The sequence below is a fragment of the Danio aesculapii genome, chromosome 7 (assembly GCF_903798145.1).
Source record: "Danio aesculapii chromosome 7, fDanAes4.1, whole genome shotgun sequence".
NCBI lineage: Eukaryota > Metazoa > Chordata > Actinopteri > Cypriniformes > Danionidae > Danio > Danio aesculapii.
In genome coordinates, this window is record NC_079441.1 from 51,221,126 (window position 1) to 51,238,378 (window position 17,253).

Sequence of the window (17,253 nt, forward strand, 5' to 3'; positions counted from 1 at the left end):
AGTGAAATTACTGAACCTAGACATTTTTTTAAAGGGACACAATTTACCCACTATTTATTCACTCTCAAGTGGTTCCAAATCTTTATGAGTTTCTTTTCTGAGTTGAAATCAAAGGGAAATATTTGGAAAAAAGCTGAAAACCTGTAACCATTGATTTCCATAGAAGTCAAAGATTACAGGTCTCCAACGTTCTTCAAAATATCTTCTTTTGAGAGAAAATAAATTCATAAAGGTTTGGGACCACTTGCGGGTAAGTAAATAATGAAATATTTCCATTTTGGAGTGAACTATCCCTTTAATGTTCTATACTAAAGGCAAAATCAAGTCACATACGTTTTCAACATTTACTGTCAATTTGATGTGACTTCATGTGAATCTGACTGGTGTCCTAGAAAACGTTTCAAAGTCACACAAATATAAGCACACAAAGACATATTACCCAGTTTAGCACTTCTGGTAGCAGGTAAAAAAAGAAGAAGGGAAAGAAAAGAGTCAGCCTTATACAAATTAACTGACAAATGAATAAACAGTAACTTGCTTTATTCAATTTAATTCAATTCATGTTCATTTATATAGCACTTTTCACAATGTAGATCAAAGAAGCTTAACATAGTTCTAGTAAAGTCCAGATTTCAGAGTTGAAGTTCAGTTTAGTTTAGTTCAGTGTGGTTTAAGTTTCACTGCTGAAAGTTCAAACATTGAATAGCAAATCCACTGAAGCGCAGCTCCACAAGTCCTAAACCAAGCAAGCCAGTGGTGACAGTAGCGAGGATAAAAAACTTCACCAATTGATAAAGTGAAGGGAAAAAAAAACCTCAAGGGGAACTAGGCTCTGTTCTTGACTTTCTATACTGCAAGTCAAGAACAGCCAAATCTCACAACAACATCAAACTGACATCATATCACTGACCTCCATTTGTTCTGCAAGCGATTTTAGCTTTCTGACACCAATGTTCACATCAATAAAATCTAAGCACTATTTTCATTATTCATTATTTTCATTATACTCATTAAACATTATTATTATTATATATGATAGATAGCCACCTGTTACCAATCAGTATCTTTATAATAAAATTTAAATAAATAAATATATATTGAAACTTTAAAGCAGAGGTGTCAAACTTTCTGGAGGGCTGCAGCCCTACACAGTTTAGTTCCAGCCCTGCTTCAACACACTTGCCTGTAGGTTTCAAACAAGCCTGAAGTACTCAATTACTTTGATCAGGTGTGTTTAATTAGGGTTGGAACTAAATTGTGCAGAGCTGCGGCCCTCCAGGAACTGAGTTTGACACCCCTGCTTTAAAAAAATGGTCCAATCTGATACAATTAAGTTTATACATAATCTAATATTACGAAAAAATGTGCAATATATCTATTAGAGTACTTACTAATGGGTTATTATTAGCCTTCTACCACTATTAGAGTGATAACCCCTCCAATATTTTATTTTTACACAGTCATTGGCAAGTCAGTAAGCAAATTATTAGAGTATATTTAACTGAGCTCAAAAAAGCTTAAAAAGAACCTCGATTGTTTCATGTAACAGACACATTTTTTGGGGCTGTTGGGGGTGACAAATCAATGCTAATGTTTCAACAGAAGGATACATTTAGATTAATTTAAAAATGTTCTTTTGTCAAACTCCTCTACACTGTAAAAAAAAAATTTAAATTAAAACTTAAAAACTTAAGGCAACAAAGTTCAGGAGATTTTTGAGTTTACTCAACTTAAATCGAGTCAAGTCCAGTAATCAGGTTGAAAGTTGAGTCATCTCAAAAATGTCCTGAAGTTTGTTGCCTTAACATTTTAAGCTGAGTAAATTTTTGCCGTCATGTGTGACATGTGACTAGCACGAATTTTGTCCTCATGCTATGATGATGAACAGTGTTCAGATTTATCATATTCAACTAGACTAAACTACCCAAATGTAGGCAGCAATGAGCACTGCGTAGGGACCCTATGGACTGGAACGTACAGTAGCTAAATGAGACTAAATGTTTGTTTGTGAAAAAGAAAAAAAAACACTCACCTTCCCTCCTTTCACCGAACTACAGTCACATTTTGATCCAGTCCCACAACCATGACATGCCTAAAAAACACAAAATACATTTATTATTAATAAGCACAGAGAACAGACTTTGGAAATATACAATAATGGTGAATAGATTAGGATTATGATGAGACACTGCAGACAACAGTGTTTTCAGTGTTTTTTGTTTTCTTTCACCTGTAAGTTTTGAGATTTTAGGAATTTTTCAGTGAAAAAAAGAAAACATGACCTCTGATAAATCAGGGAATCAACTGAAGGAAAATGAATGAATAAGAAAACATCTAAATAAATGTTTCTTTTAACACACTTTATCAACTTTAACTTTGTTTAATTACAATGTTTTCCCCCTCAAATGAGTTTTTTCTCCTGCACTGAGCTATAAATCTCCACTTCAGCAAAAAACACTAAACATAACGTTGCATTCTACTTATACTGTATAATTAAAGTCAGAAGTATTTTCCCTAGCTATTTACAGTATTTTCTGAATTGATAAAAAGAAATCCCCAAAATCCTTTTTGTAAACACAGGTAAAATACATTATGCTAAATAAAATAAAATAAAAAATAAGAAAGAAACAACATTTGAACTTCACTTCATCCAGTGTTCAATTTTTTTGTGGTATAAATCTATGCAAATAAGCTAATTTTTTAATTGTTGATGTGATTAATATTACAACTATACACTCCCCATACATAACATAACTTACTTTATTACCCCAGATAATAGCTGCACTATTTAATATTTGCACATTTAAGAACTGCACATATTCATCGCACTACATTGCACTGATTCATTTTGAATTGTTCATACCCACTGTACATACTTTTGCAATTATGCTCATATCTATCGGCATACCTCTGATTATAAATAGCAACCTGTACATATATTCATCTATTGTTAATCTCTGTTCATAACTAATACAACCTATATATAATGTTCATAGTACATCCAACTGTAAATATGACCCATAGTTTTTTCTATAACTGCACTTTATAACTTATACCTGTATCCTGCACTTGCTGCTATTGAACTCCTGGTTAGACCTGAACTGCTTTTCATTGCCTGGTACTTATACATGTGTGATGACAATAAAGTTGAATCTAATCGTATCTAATCTAATTTAATTAGTTAATACCTTTCAGTATGAAATGTCTTGTCCTAATTAAGTTTTTTTATGTCCACTACAAAATCACCTGACTGCAATATTCACAATTTTATGTATTTGACCGAAAATAAATGTGAATAAAAGTGTTTAGATAAAAGAACAATAAATAAATAGCTTAAAATGCAGTATTTACACGTTTAAATGACACACTGACACCTAGTGGCGTGTACAGGACATCACATACAACAGATACTCCTGACAGATGGAGTCTTCACTACAAGGTATAAAAGAGGGGTGTCCTGCACATTTTAGTTCCAACCCCAATTCAACACAATTGAACTGGCTAATCAAGCTCTTTCTAGGTATACTAGAAACTTCCAGGCAGGTGAGTTGAAGGAAGTTTGAACTAAACTATGCAGGGCACCGGCCCTCGGACACCCCTGGTTTAAAATATTTGCCAAAAATAAAAATAATGTTTGCTTAAGTTGTTTTAATGAGGGAATAAAATACATTCACAATAAACGTACAAATAGAAATGAATTACAAAAGTACAAAATGGATGCAAAATTATGTCAACAGACCATTTTGAGGGATGTAAACAAAATCAATGGTATTTTATATATTTTACTTTTTTTATCTTTATTTGTATAGCTACTGAAATCTACAAAGAGTCACATATTAATGAATAATGTTGTGATAGCTGTTTTAACATTAAGTTATGATTGAATAGCCCCTTGTTATGAAATAGTTTTTGATAACAACCAGGAAATGTTCATGGGCCAAAAACATGACCGCATTAAAATGATCTCCTGATATTAGCACTAGATGGCGCTATATGTTTTCTCTTAAAAAATAAACACACCTAAAACATGGTCCCCCAAATTAAAATACTGCAGTTCAAATAACAGAATATTAGCCTGTACGTGAATATCATAAACAGGGAGTCACTAAAAGAAAGAAATATAAATCACAACGCTCAATTTGGCAGCTATAAGCTGAAGCACACCAGGAGAATTGCCTAGCTAATAGATTAGACAATAGATTATTAATATCAAGCATTTCTATGTGTAGAAGTACATCGTATTTTATAATACACACATATACAGTAACTATATCAAACTAACCAATTTATTTAATATACACAATTCATTAATGAAACTATTAAATATTAACTATATTTTAATTCAGCCAGAACTCATTGATTTAAAAAGACAGTAGATGCTTTAATTGTGCAAAAAAATAAAATTATATTCACTCATTAATCACAAAAAACACCATCAAAATGCTAGCAGAACAACTATTTTCAACTTTGATACTGTTTTATATATTGTTTGTATATTCATTTTGCTACTAATAATAGATATTTCTATTCAGCAACAAAATAATTCAAGGAAAAGTTCACCTAAAATGAGATTTTCTTTCTTCTGTTGAACACAGAGAAAGATATACTGAAAATGTTGTGCGGAAAAAACAGCCAATTATGAACACATTATATTTGTTTGCACCTTCTATGGATGTCAGTTGTTGCTTTTCAGCCCAACATTCTTCAGAATATCGTGTTTTGTGTTTTACAGAAGAAAGTTTAGAAACACCAAGACATTTTAAAATACTCAAAAATCAGAAAACATGTCTTGAAGTTCTAAAATTTTACAATATTAATACTTCTGTTTCTGATTAAATACTGAACAAAAACTGTACATCTTACTGTATATACATAGCGTTCAATCTAAAACAGACATGGCTCCTGTATTTTCTAGGCAACTCATTAGGTTTTCAAACAAAAAATATGGTTTTATTTTACATCCCATGTTAAAATTATTATTACAAAGAACATCCCTGCCATAAGAACTACATCTATCCGTCAATTATTTTTTTTCTAGTTTTGAGCTTCTGTGAGGCTTGTAAAAGAGGATTCTTCAACATGATAACAGTGGATATATAAAAAGGCTCTACATGCGTATAATAAGCTATAGGAAGAGTTAGCAAAATGTGTGCATGCATGCTTGAATGAACAAATGAAAGAGAACATCAGGTCTGCCAGTACTACACATGGCTCTCAGGCTCAAAACAAACAAGCCGACGGGATGTTTGAGTTTCCTGGCTCATGATTTTGATCAGCAATGTTTGACATAGATTGTGTTAACTTTTCAGTGCATTAAATATAATAAAAGTTTTAAAGCAACTGACATCACAGTGCATTATTCTGACCCACAGGTGTCAGTAACAGGAACACGTTTTATTTAACTTCCCTTAAAGGGATAGTTCATGAAAAACTTAAAATTCTGCCACTATTCAATCACCTTTTACTTGTTCAAAACCAGTTTAGCCAAAACTAATTTCAGCACCCCGGGTTGCCTCGGTGGAATCAGCATATTTTATTCATTCAGTCAGGAAGGCTCTCAAAGTGTGCATCTGTGACCAAAATGTAACCTCCAGTGGACAGTAGCAGACTCCGAAATGAGACGCAGATTCAGAGTTTACATGAGGTGGTTATAAATTAGCACATAACATAAATATTACGAATGTAAACATTATGTGAGCAGGTTACATTGAAACCTCGTGTCCTAACAACATGCTACGTGACGAGATTTGCAGTGATAAGCAATTTGGCTGTTTGCACTAGACAAAACATGATAGAAATTTACATACAGCCATTCAGAAGCACAGAATAGTGCACTTACTGCACCCCAATGAAATGGTAAGGTTTACAATCTAATTAATTCATATTAAAACTCTTTAACATCATTATTAAATGTACATGCTGAATCACTGATATGTGTTGGTTTGCACTGAGTCACAGTTCTAAAGTTGTTAACATTAACATTATTAACATTCAACACTGAATAAAGCACATGAGGTGTACATTGTCAGTTTTCTGTTGTTCAGCTGCAAGAAATAGAAGCCAGTTCTTATGTATCAATTTGAGGTGTTGGTTAGAACAAAAACTATTTTCAATATGGAAAATATTCATTCTATCACGTTGCTTTAATTTAAACACGGTTTAAATCTGCCTTTAGGCTCAACAGTCAGGTACACTTCTGTTGGTGTCGTCAATCCGGCAACCTGTGCCTGCGTGTGTTTTAAACCAGGTGTGCAATAAATTAAATTAATTTTCAAATAAATTTTTAAAAAATTTATTTCAAACTAAATGTTCAAAATTCACTTTAATTATTTTTTTGCAAACTTTGAATGATTCAACAAATATAAGCAAATAATATTAAGAATAAAGTACACACAAAAAACAAGTATAAGTAATATAAGTAGGCATATTAAAATGAAGCCATATAAAGGCAAGTGAAAATAAATGTGAAAGGTTATGTTGTTGAAGGTTAGGAAAATATTGGAGAAATACATGAGGAAAAGAGTTGTTTTTTCAGTAATTTCATTCTTTGGGATTTTTCGGTCTACACACCTATTGAATTGTTTTGAAGATGGGGTGAGTCTTTGGTTGCTTCAGTTGTACATGAGGAAACATCCACAGTATATACATTAAAATAATGTTTACAGTAGTTTTAGGTGTGAAAAGATATAGTTTATCAAGTACTATTAAAAACATAAAAATATCAAAATCACCATAACCTGAGGGATAGCTCATTATATTGCTGTAAAGTCGATTAATAAAAAGTATATCGAGTCTCATCCCAAGTTACAGAAGGATATAATAATGACAACAATAAAATAAATACTACTACTATTAATAATACATATTTTTTATTTTAAATATTTGTATTGTTTTTATTATTAAAATTAATTATTATACTTAGATACAGTTAAAGTCAGAATTATTAGCCCCCCTGAATTATTAGCCCCCGTATTTATATTTTTTTCCCTAATTTCTGTTTAACGGAGAGATTTTTTTCAACACATTTCTAAACATAAGAGTTTTAATAACTCATTTCTAATAACTGATTTATTTTATCTTTGCCATGATGACAGTAAATAATATTTGACTAGATATTTTTCAAGACACTTCTATACAGCTTAAAGTGACATTTAAAGGTTTAACTAGGTTCATTAGGTTAACTAGGCAGGTTAGGGTAATTAGGCAAGTTATTGTATAACGATGGTTTGTTCCGTAGACTATCGAGAAAATATATAGCTTAAAGGGGCTAATAATTTTGACCTTTAAATGTATCTTTAAAAACTGCTTTTATTCTAGCCAAAATAAACAAATAAAACTTTCTCCAGAAGACAAAATATTATCAGACATACTGTGAAAATTTCCTTGCTCTGTTAATCATTATTTGGGAAATATTTAAAAAAGAAAAAAAAATTCAAAGGGGGGCTAATAATTCTTACTTCTACTGTATTTATAAATACAAATCAATGTCTTTATTGTAATTTGTTTTTTTTATCAATAATAATAATGCAGTATTGATCATGTATTTACAATTAAACATATAATTTAATTTATATTAAATTAGCTTTTATTTTTACATTAGATGTTTATATTTATATATTTATAGATATATTTTAGTGCCTTTATTTAATGCCTTGAATACATTTTCAGTACATTTAATGCATAATACATTCAATACAACTTTATTTATTTATTTCATATTTTTACCTCAAACGTTTGAACGGTACAGTATCATATACAGTGTTAGATTCCAACAATATTATTAACTGAAGCCTTTTTAGTAGCTGTTTTAGCATTGTCCAGCCGCTAGAGTGCAGAGTTTAGATTCATAGTGAAGTTGGGCAGAAAGCTCAGCGTGTGTATTTGTCAAGAGAGGAACAGGGCCGCCCGCTGGAGGATTTTAAGTAGTGCAACAATTCATCCAGAAAGGCAAAATGCAAATCCCAGTCTATGCTCAGTGGATTAACTGACCCCGAGTGAAAAATGGCTTGAGGACAAATGGATGCTGGGAGCAGACAGAATAGAGCGGCACCAGACCACGAGTAATGTGCGAGTTCTGAATAACTCAATTAAACACTCTCTTTCTCTCTCTCTCTCTCTCTCTCTCTCTCTCTCACACACACACACACACACACACACACACACACACACGCACTCACACACACACACACACACACACACACACACACACACACACACACACACACACACACACACACACACACATATAGAAACACCTTCAAAGGCAATAGCAAGGCGATGAGGATGGAAAGAAATTGACAAAAACACCTTTAAAATATATACACTACAAGTCAAAAGTTTGGGGTCAGTAGGATTTTTAAAAATGTTTTAAAATAAGCTTCTCCTGCTCACCAAGGCTGCATTTATTTCATCAAAACTACAGAACACATTATATAATTGTGAAATTATTATTGCACTATAAAATAACTGTTCAAAAGTAGTTTATCATTTAATTTAATAATTAATTCCAGTGATTTTAAAGATGAATTTTCAGCTTCATTTCTCCAGTCTTTAGGGTCACATGATCCTTCAGAAATCACTCTAATAGTAATTATTATTATTGCTATTAATATCATTATTATTAATGGTAATAGTAATAAAATCAATAATGACTGGAGTAATAATTTCAGTTGAAACTACATACAATAGGAAAGCAGTAATTTAACATGATAAGAAATATTTAACTATTTAACCATTTTATTGATTTAATAAATGCCGCCTTGAAGAACAGAATCATAAAAAAATTATATATTAATAAATATTAATAATAATAATAAAACTGACCCCAAACTTTTGACTGGTAGTGTACGTTGAAATGATAATTAGGTCTGTTATGAGCTTGTTGCAGCATAAAATGTAAAAAATTTGAAAAAGCAAAGATTTACTGAGAAAAATGAAGTTTAATCTTAAAGAGTTTGTCTCTCGGCCTAGACATTCCACACATCCTGTTTATGTGGATTTACACAGACATGATTTTTAATATTGTAAAAACAATATACATCCTGTATTTTTACAATGTCAAAAAATGCTAAGAAAACAAACAATAATAAAAAAAAAAAATAATAATATATATATATATATATATATATATATATACTGTATTTGTTATTTAATATGAATAGTTGTAGGAGCTCAGTTTACACGTACAGTACAGTATGTAAGTCTGACACCCAGTGCAGTGGTTAAACTAGGTATTGCATTCCTGGATCAAAACAAACACAAGTGCAGGTTGCCAGATTGAGGACCAACAAGAGATAGTCTGACGATCGAGCCTAAAGGCTGATTTAAATTGTCTATAATTATTCTAAATAAAAGCAACGACACTCGATAGAAGGGATATTTTCCATATTAAAAGGAGTTTTGTTCTAGCCAACACCTTGAATTGATATATTAGAAACGACTTCTATTTCTTGCTGCTGATCAACAGAAAACTGACAATGATCATCTCAGTTACACCTCATGTGCTTTATTCAGTGTTAAATGCTAATAATGTGAGTTTAAATGCCCTTTCACATGACATTTATTGCCATACTACTGAAAGCATCAGCAGATTTTAAATCAATGGTCTCAAACTCAGTACCTGGAGGGTCGCAGCTCTGCATAGTTTAGCTCAACCACCTCCAACTCACACCTGCATAATAGTCTCTAGAAGTCTTGAACACCTTGATTAGTTGGATCAGCTGTTTGATTAGGGTTGGAACAAAACTGCAGAGCTGCGGCCTTCCAGAAATCCAGTTTAGGACCTGTGGTTTAAATTGAACTTTAGAACGGTGACAAACCAACACATATCAGTGATTCAGCATCTACATTTAATAATGTTAAGGGTTAATATGATTATATATTGAGGTTTAATATGAATTAATTAGATTCTAAACCTTAGCATTTCACTGAAGTATAGTGGGTCCACTATTCTGTGCTTCTGAATGGCTGTATTTGAATGTTTGCGTCGTGTATCGTTTGGTGCACACAGCCAAATTGCTTATCACTGAAAATCTCGTCACATAGTGTGTTGTTAGGACACTGGGATTCAATGTAACCTGCTCACATAATGTTTACATTCAGAATATTTATGTTATTTGCTAAATAATAACCTCATGTGGAGCTCTGAATCTGCGTCTCATTTTGGAGACACGGATGCACACTTTGAGAGCCTTCCTGGCTGAATGATTGAAACATGTGGTTTTTCAACAAGGCAACCCGGGGTGCTGAAATATAAATGGGTAAACTGGCATTGGCCGTGTTAAAAGACCACAACAAAGACAGACGTTCTGGCACGTAACGCACATTTTCAAAGCAGAATATCTGACTTATATCTGATGCCAGATGTTTCACAATTGGGTAAAATGTTTTTTTTTTTTTTTTTAAATGCAATGAATGGACAGGTTGCTGTCACCCAAAAATATTTTGTGGACATTTTGTCAAAACACAAATACTGAGTTTATGGTTTATGAGGACCAGCTGTTATGTATTTTATACTCTAAAACAGCGTAATATATTTCCTTACCCCTACACTACCACACACACACATTTTAAACATCCACGTTAAAGTGCTTATTTAGGTGCTGTGACCATTTTGAATCCCTTTAGTGTTCACTAATTCACTGAAATGCGTCTGAAGTGTGACAAATCCATTTTGCTCAGACTTCTCACACTGTTTAACCAAAACACATGAAATGTTTTTTTCTCTCTAGGCACCATTCAGCAAATAACAGTAGGAATAACAGATTTCACCACAGTCACTGCTGGATTTTTACCACTTCAAGGTCCATGAGATGAGAAAACAGAAACAAAGATTCCCAAGAAAGCTCCTCTAAAACATGTTTTTAGGGTGCAACTCTTTCAAATCTAATGAGGCAGAAAGCACCTCCCTCTGAAGTCCTGCAATGCTTCTGCCCTGGAATTCTTTTATTCGTATTCCTGTGGAGCTAAGAAAAGACTGACCTTTGACCTCCACCAATTAACCAGCTGAGGCCCAGTGGTTTGAGTGCGGGACGGGTGAGGGGGGTCAAATGCTTACTAAAGTAAGGCAAGAAAATTATCTTATTGCACTGGTGCACTGTTTAAACTCCACAGCTAAACGCAGAAAATGACAACAAATTGCTGCTCACTCAATGCAAACACATGCTAAAGTTCATAGCTGTGGCCTGATGATCCCAGGACTTTATGGGGAATCTCAAATGGGTCTATATGACAGATATCCATGCTTTAGTACTTAAATAACTATTCAATTCAATTTAAAGTAAAAATTCAAATTAAAGTAAAAAGTTAAAATTTGAATATACAATATGCACAAAAAATGAACACTTTTCAATAATTTTAATAACAGGAAATTAATAATATAATATTAGTTTATGAAAGATTGCGTGAGAACACAATAAAACAAGTAAATGCTTAAGTCCCTAAGTAAATCAAATTAAATTACACTTTATTAGGTACACCTGTCCAACTGCTCGTTAACGCAAATTTCTAATCAGCCAATCACATGGCAGCAACTCAATGCATTTAGGCATGTAGAGATGGTCCAGACGATCTGCTGCAGTTCAAACCGAGTATCAGAATGGGGAAGAAAGGTGATTTAAGTGACTTTGAACGTGGTATGGTTATTGGTGCCAGACGGCCTGGTCTGAGTATTTCAGAAACTGCTTATCTACTGGGATTTTCACGCACAACCATCTCTAGGGTTTACATCAACATGTTGGCGTCAACAACATGAAAGCATGGATCCATGCTGCCTTGTATCAATGGTTTAGGCTGGTGGTGGTGGTGTAAGGGTGTGGGGGATATTCTTTGAGCTAATTACTACCAATTGAGCATCGTGTCAACACCACAGCCTACCTGATTATTGTTGCCGACCATGTCCATCCCTTTTTGACCACAGTGTACCCGTCTTCTGATGACTACTTCCAGCAGGATAATGTGCAATGTCATGACGCGTGAATCATCTCAAACTGGTTTCTTGAACATGACAATAAGTTCACTGTACTCAAATGGCCTCAACAGTTACCAGACCTCAATCCAATAAAGCACCTTTGGGATGTGGTGGAACGGGAGATTCACATCATGGATGTGCATCCGACAAATCTGCAGCAACTGCATGATACTATCATGTCAATATAGACCAAAATCTCGGAGGAATATTTCCAGTACCTTGCTGAATCTATGCCACAAAGGATTAAGGCAGTTCAACCCTTTAAGTGGTCCAACCCGGTACAGTAAGGTGTACCTAATAAAGTGGCCAATGAGTGTAAGTACTATGTTGTCTGAGGTAATTATTATTGTTTATGCATAATAATATCTTTAAAATATCTGCTATTATTGTTCATTAAATAGTTTTTTTTTAATATCAAAGTCCTTTAAAATGTTAAGACCAAGTTTGTATTTGTACTACAGAAATGCTTGACTTTTAACTTTTTAACTTAAAAATTTTAAACTAATATAATAATAATAATAATAATAATTAACGATAAATGTGGTTGTTTTACTATTTTAATTACAGTCAAAGTGTCTAACAGATAATAAAAATAAAACAATAACTAATAATTATGGGACATCACGGTTGTGCAGTGGGTAGCATGATCGCCTCACAGCAAGAAGGTCATTGGTTACAGCTCCGGTTTCCCCCACAAGTCCAAACACATGCACTATACTGAATAAGCTAAATTGTCTGTAGTGTATGGGTGTTTTCCAGGAATGGTTTGCAAATGGAAGGTCATTCGCTGTGTAAAACATATGCTGGATAAGTTGGCGGTTCATTCCACTGTGGCGACCCTAGATTAATAAAGGGACTAAGCCGAAAAGAAAATGAATGAATGAACTAATAATTGAAATAAGTTCTGTATATCAGTATTACACAATAAACAGGCATTGGTAACTATCATAGTAAAATATATTTATTATTACTTATACATCTTTAACTAAACTAAACAAACGTACTGCTTATTGATAGTCATTGCATTTTTAGTGGTTAAATTTAGGTATATGGGTTGAGCGGAGTAAAAATTTTTCATGCAAAATAATGCATTAAAGGGATAGTTCATGCAAAAATGAAAATTTACAGCCCATTTACTCACTCTCAAGTGTTTCTAAACCTTTACAACTTTCCCTTTTCTGTTGAACACAACAGAAACCTGAAACTATTGACATCCATAGCGGGGAAAACAAATACTATGAAAGTCAATGGTTACAGGTTTCCAACATTTTTCAAGATATCTTCTTTCGTGTCCAACACAGAAAAGAAACTCAAACAAGTTTGTGACAAGTGAAGGTTGAGTAAATAATGACAGAATACTCAGTTTTTGGATAACTATCCCTTTAAGGTGTGCTTTATAATTACTAATAAACAGTTAATAGTTCATAACCAGCTAGTTAGACTTGGAAAAGAAACTGGTCCTCAAACTGAAGTGTGACAAAAACAACAAAACCCTACCGGTGGGTCAGTCTAGTACAAGCAAGTTATCTCATCAAAGGCAAACCTCATATCTTAACACTGCACGCAAATGGCAGAGTATGACTGATCATAAAATTTGAGGATCAGATCGGCTGTAGGATTGAATGTGGGAATCAGGTCAGTGAAGCATGGCTGATGTATTGTGTGTCACCTCTGTGCAGGACCAGATTCAAAACAGTACACACAAGTGCTGCTGATAAGGGGGATCAAGAGATCTCTCACACACCGACTGAGAGAGAGACTGATGGTGTGTTTGCGTGTTCATGATCTCAGACAGCAAAGGAGGCTCTTGAATCAAAATCATTACTCCACACTTTATAAAATGAGACACCACAGACATAAAACATAAAACTATATTTTTTTCATGCTCCTCTCAATATATACTTAGGCTTTTTGGCTTTTCATAAGGTGTTTTCTAGGTCAAATGGAAAAAAACCACATCTATAAAACACCTTTAAGTGACTCATATTAGCCTTTTATAAGCTTGCTTTTGTAGATTATTTTAAAGGCTTTTGCATTCAGCAATGAATCTTACTTTTGCAGCATTTACTGTACATAAACCACACTTCACAGTTTCATTCATATATTTATTATGCAGGTTTATCCTGAGATATTCTGTATGTCCAAAAATACTTTGGCTGATTATAGACATTTTATTAATTCATTTATTCATTGTCTTTTCAGCTTAGTCCCTTTATTACTCAGGGGTTGCCACAGCGGAATGAATCGCCAACCTGTCCAGCATATCTTTAGCCGCAATCCAGTACTGGGAAACATACAGGATCCATACAGTCTTGCATTCACACTTATACACTACAGCCAAATTAGTTTATTCAATTCACCTATAGCGCATGTGTTTGGACTGTGGGGGAAACCGGAGCACCCGGAGGAAACCCTTGCCAACACAGAGAGAACATGCAAACTCCACACAGAAATGCTTACTGACTCAGCAATATTCGTGCAGTGAGGCAATCATGCTACCCACTGCGCCACCATGACGCCCTGACAACATTTCATTCTACAAAAAATAGTGTCTATTTTCTTTTCAGACTGTTTGCAGTGTTTTCTGAATTATGGTGTGATAAACAGAGACACAAATCCTCTCTGTAAGAGACAACTGACTTTAATCAACAAAGGCCTGTTTCTGTGCTAGAAATACAGTATATGCCAATTAGTGCATACTTATAAGGTGTATGAATAATATAATATAAACAAATGATAATTTCTGACTTGACTATGACTGCATGTATATATATATATATATATATATATATATATTTCTCTCTCTCTCTCTCTCTCTCTCTCTCTCTATATATATATATATAGGCAAGTATACATGGTCAAGATGATCTGCTGCAGTTAAAACCGAGCATCAGAATAGGGAAGAAAAGTGATTTAAGTGACTTTGAACGTGGCATGGTTGTTGGTGCCAGATGGGCTAGTCTGAGTATATCAGAAACTGCTAATCTACAGGGATTTTCACGCACAACCATCTCTAGAGTTTACAGAGAATGGTTTGAAAAAGGGAAAATATCCAGTGAGCGGCAGTTCTGTGGGCGCAAATGCCTTGTTGATGCCTGAGGTCAGAGGAGAATGGCCAGACTGGTTCCAGCTGATAGAAAGGCAACAGTAACTCAAATAACCACTCGTTACAACTGAGGTCTGCAGAAGAGCATCTCTGAATGCACAACATATCCAACCTTGAGGCAGATGTGCTACAGCAGCAGAAGACAACACCGTGTTTTACTCCTGTCAGCTAAGAACAGGAAACTGAGGCTACAATTCCCACAGGCTCACCAAAAGTAGACAATAGAAGATTGGAAAAACGTTGCCTCGATTTCTGCGGCAACATTCAGATGGTAGGGTCAGAATTTGGCATCAACAACATGAAAGCATGGATCCATCCTGGATTCTATCAGCGGTTTAAGCTGGTGGTGGGGGTATAATGGTGTGGAGGATGTTTTCTTGGCACACTTTCGACCCATTAGTACCAATTGAGTGTGTCAATGCCACAGCCTACCTGAGTATTATTGCAGACCATGTCCATCCCTTTCTGACCACGGTATACCCATCTTCTGACGGCTACTTCCAGCAGGATAACGCAATAATGAATTCACTGTACTCAAATGGACTCCACAGTCACCATATCTCTATCCAATAGAGCACCTTTGGGAGGTAGTGGAATGGGAGATTTGCATCATGGATGTGCAGCCGACTAATCTGCAGCAACTGCGTGATGCTATCATGTCAATATGGAGCAAAATCTCTGAGGAATATTTCCAGTACCTTGTTGAATCTATGCCAAAAAGGATTAAGGCAGTTCTGAAGGCAAAAGTGGGTCCAACCCGGTTCTAGTAAGGTGTACCTAATAAAGTGGCCAAATATGCAATTGGTTTTGTAATGAATAAATAACGTAAATACAACAATAACTATTAATTAATTTTTCTTACTCTATTCACCTAGCCTTAAACACAAAATAAGATATTTCGAAGAATTATAACAGGTAGCCATTGACCTACTTTGGAAAAAAGTCTATGGCTACCATGTTCCACAAAAGAAAGAAACTCCAACAGGTTTTGATGAACAAGTGGAGAGCCAGTAAATCCTGACAGAATTAACATTTCTTGGTTGAACTGTCTGACTCTCTACAAGCTCCTGGATGTCCACGTTGCTAACTGAACAGATAAAGTTATTTCCCTAGAGAAAGTTACACTGGCATATTTCCTGTATCGCACGAGCAGTAAAAACATCAGAGAAGGCACAATATTTAGAGAAATTATCATCCTAACCTGCACTTGTTTAAAACTCAACTATGTCAACATGTCCAGGTGCACCGAACAAGATTTTGCTGTGAACGGGATTCCCTCTAAATATTTGCAGATCAGTATAAAGCAGTTTATGTAACAGCAGCTGTGCTCATGAAACATGCTGTCCTTATTTTCACCACTAGAGCACGCTAAAAAAGAAAAGGGCTACTGTATCCAGTTTCAATGGTCAATAGATCTAGGCTGCTGTGTAAACAAACCCACTCTGGGAATCAGCTTTTATTAGTAATATCCGAGTATGTTAAGAAGAAAAACAGAAATTACAGTGAGGTTTGGATAGTGGGAGACAAGCGAGTGGACGTGGACTGGCACTCCAGTGATTGTGAGACAAGTTCTCACCTGAGCTATAAACTGGAGATCTCCCACTGAGATCTCCCTCCGAGCGTGTTCAAACCTGCATGCCATGCGCATGAATCTAAAACTGCAGGGCTCAAATGAATTATGTCTTCAAGCACTTCTCAAGTTTTTGTCATAAAGGAGTTTAAGCAAAAGTAATAGCTGTGGTGGCATGATTTCAGAACAACTCTTTTTTTTTTAACAGACATCATTTTAAAACTTATTATTAACAATACTGTGAATAAATAATTTTGATGAGACTTTTTTCTCTCTTCCTTTGACAAAGTTTTTAAATGTTGAATGTTATCACAAGGCAAGAGGAGGATAGATGATGAAATGCCACAGATGCCAGAGCATTATTGCAAAAGCACTGATGGGCTAAAGACAACAAGATTAAATACTGCAGTAAATTTGTATATTTACACAACAACAACAATACATTTTTTTTTAAAGTTCATAAATTGATTTGTAATATATTTAATGTCTGAAATAACATTTCTGACAATAAAATCTGTAATGAAACTATTGATTAATATTCATTCATTCGTTTTCTTTTTGGCTTAGTCCCTTTATTAATCTACGGTCGTCACCGGTCGTATGTTTTAC

The 17,253-nt window shown here is 34.3% G+C and overlaps 1 protein-coding gene across 1 annotated transcript in view; it reads right to left on the bottom strand.

Moving 5' to 3' along the window:
• col4a5 (collagen, type IV, alpha 5 (Alport syndrome)) overlaps window positions 1-17,253 on the bottom strand; it is a 98,171-nt gene that overhangs the window by 48,921 nt on the left and 31,997 nt on the right. The window contains exon 2 of the mRNA XM_056462131.1: window positions 2,033-2,092. Coding sequence (XP_056318106.1) covers window positions 2,033-2,092 — 60 coding nt within the window. The remainder of the gene's footprint in view (window positions 1-2,032; window positions 2,093-17,253) is intronic.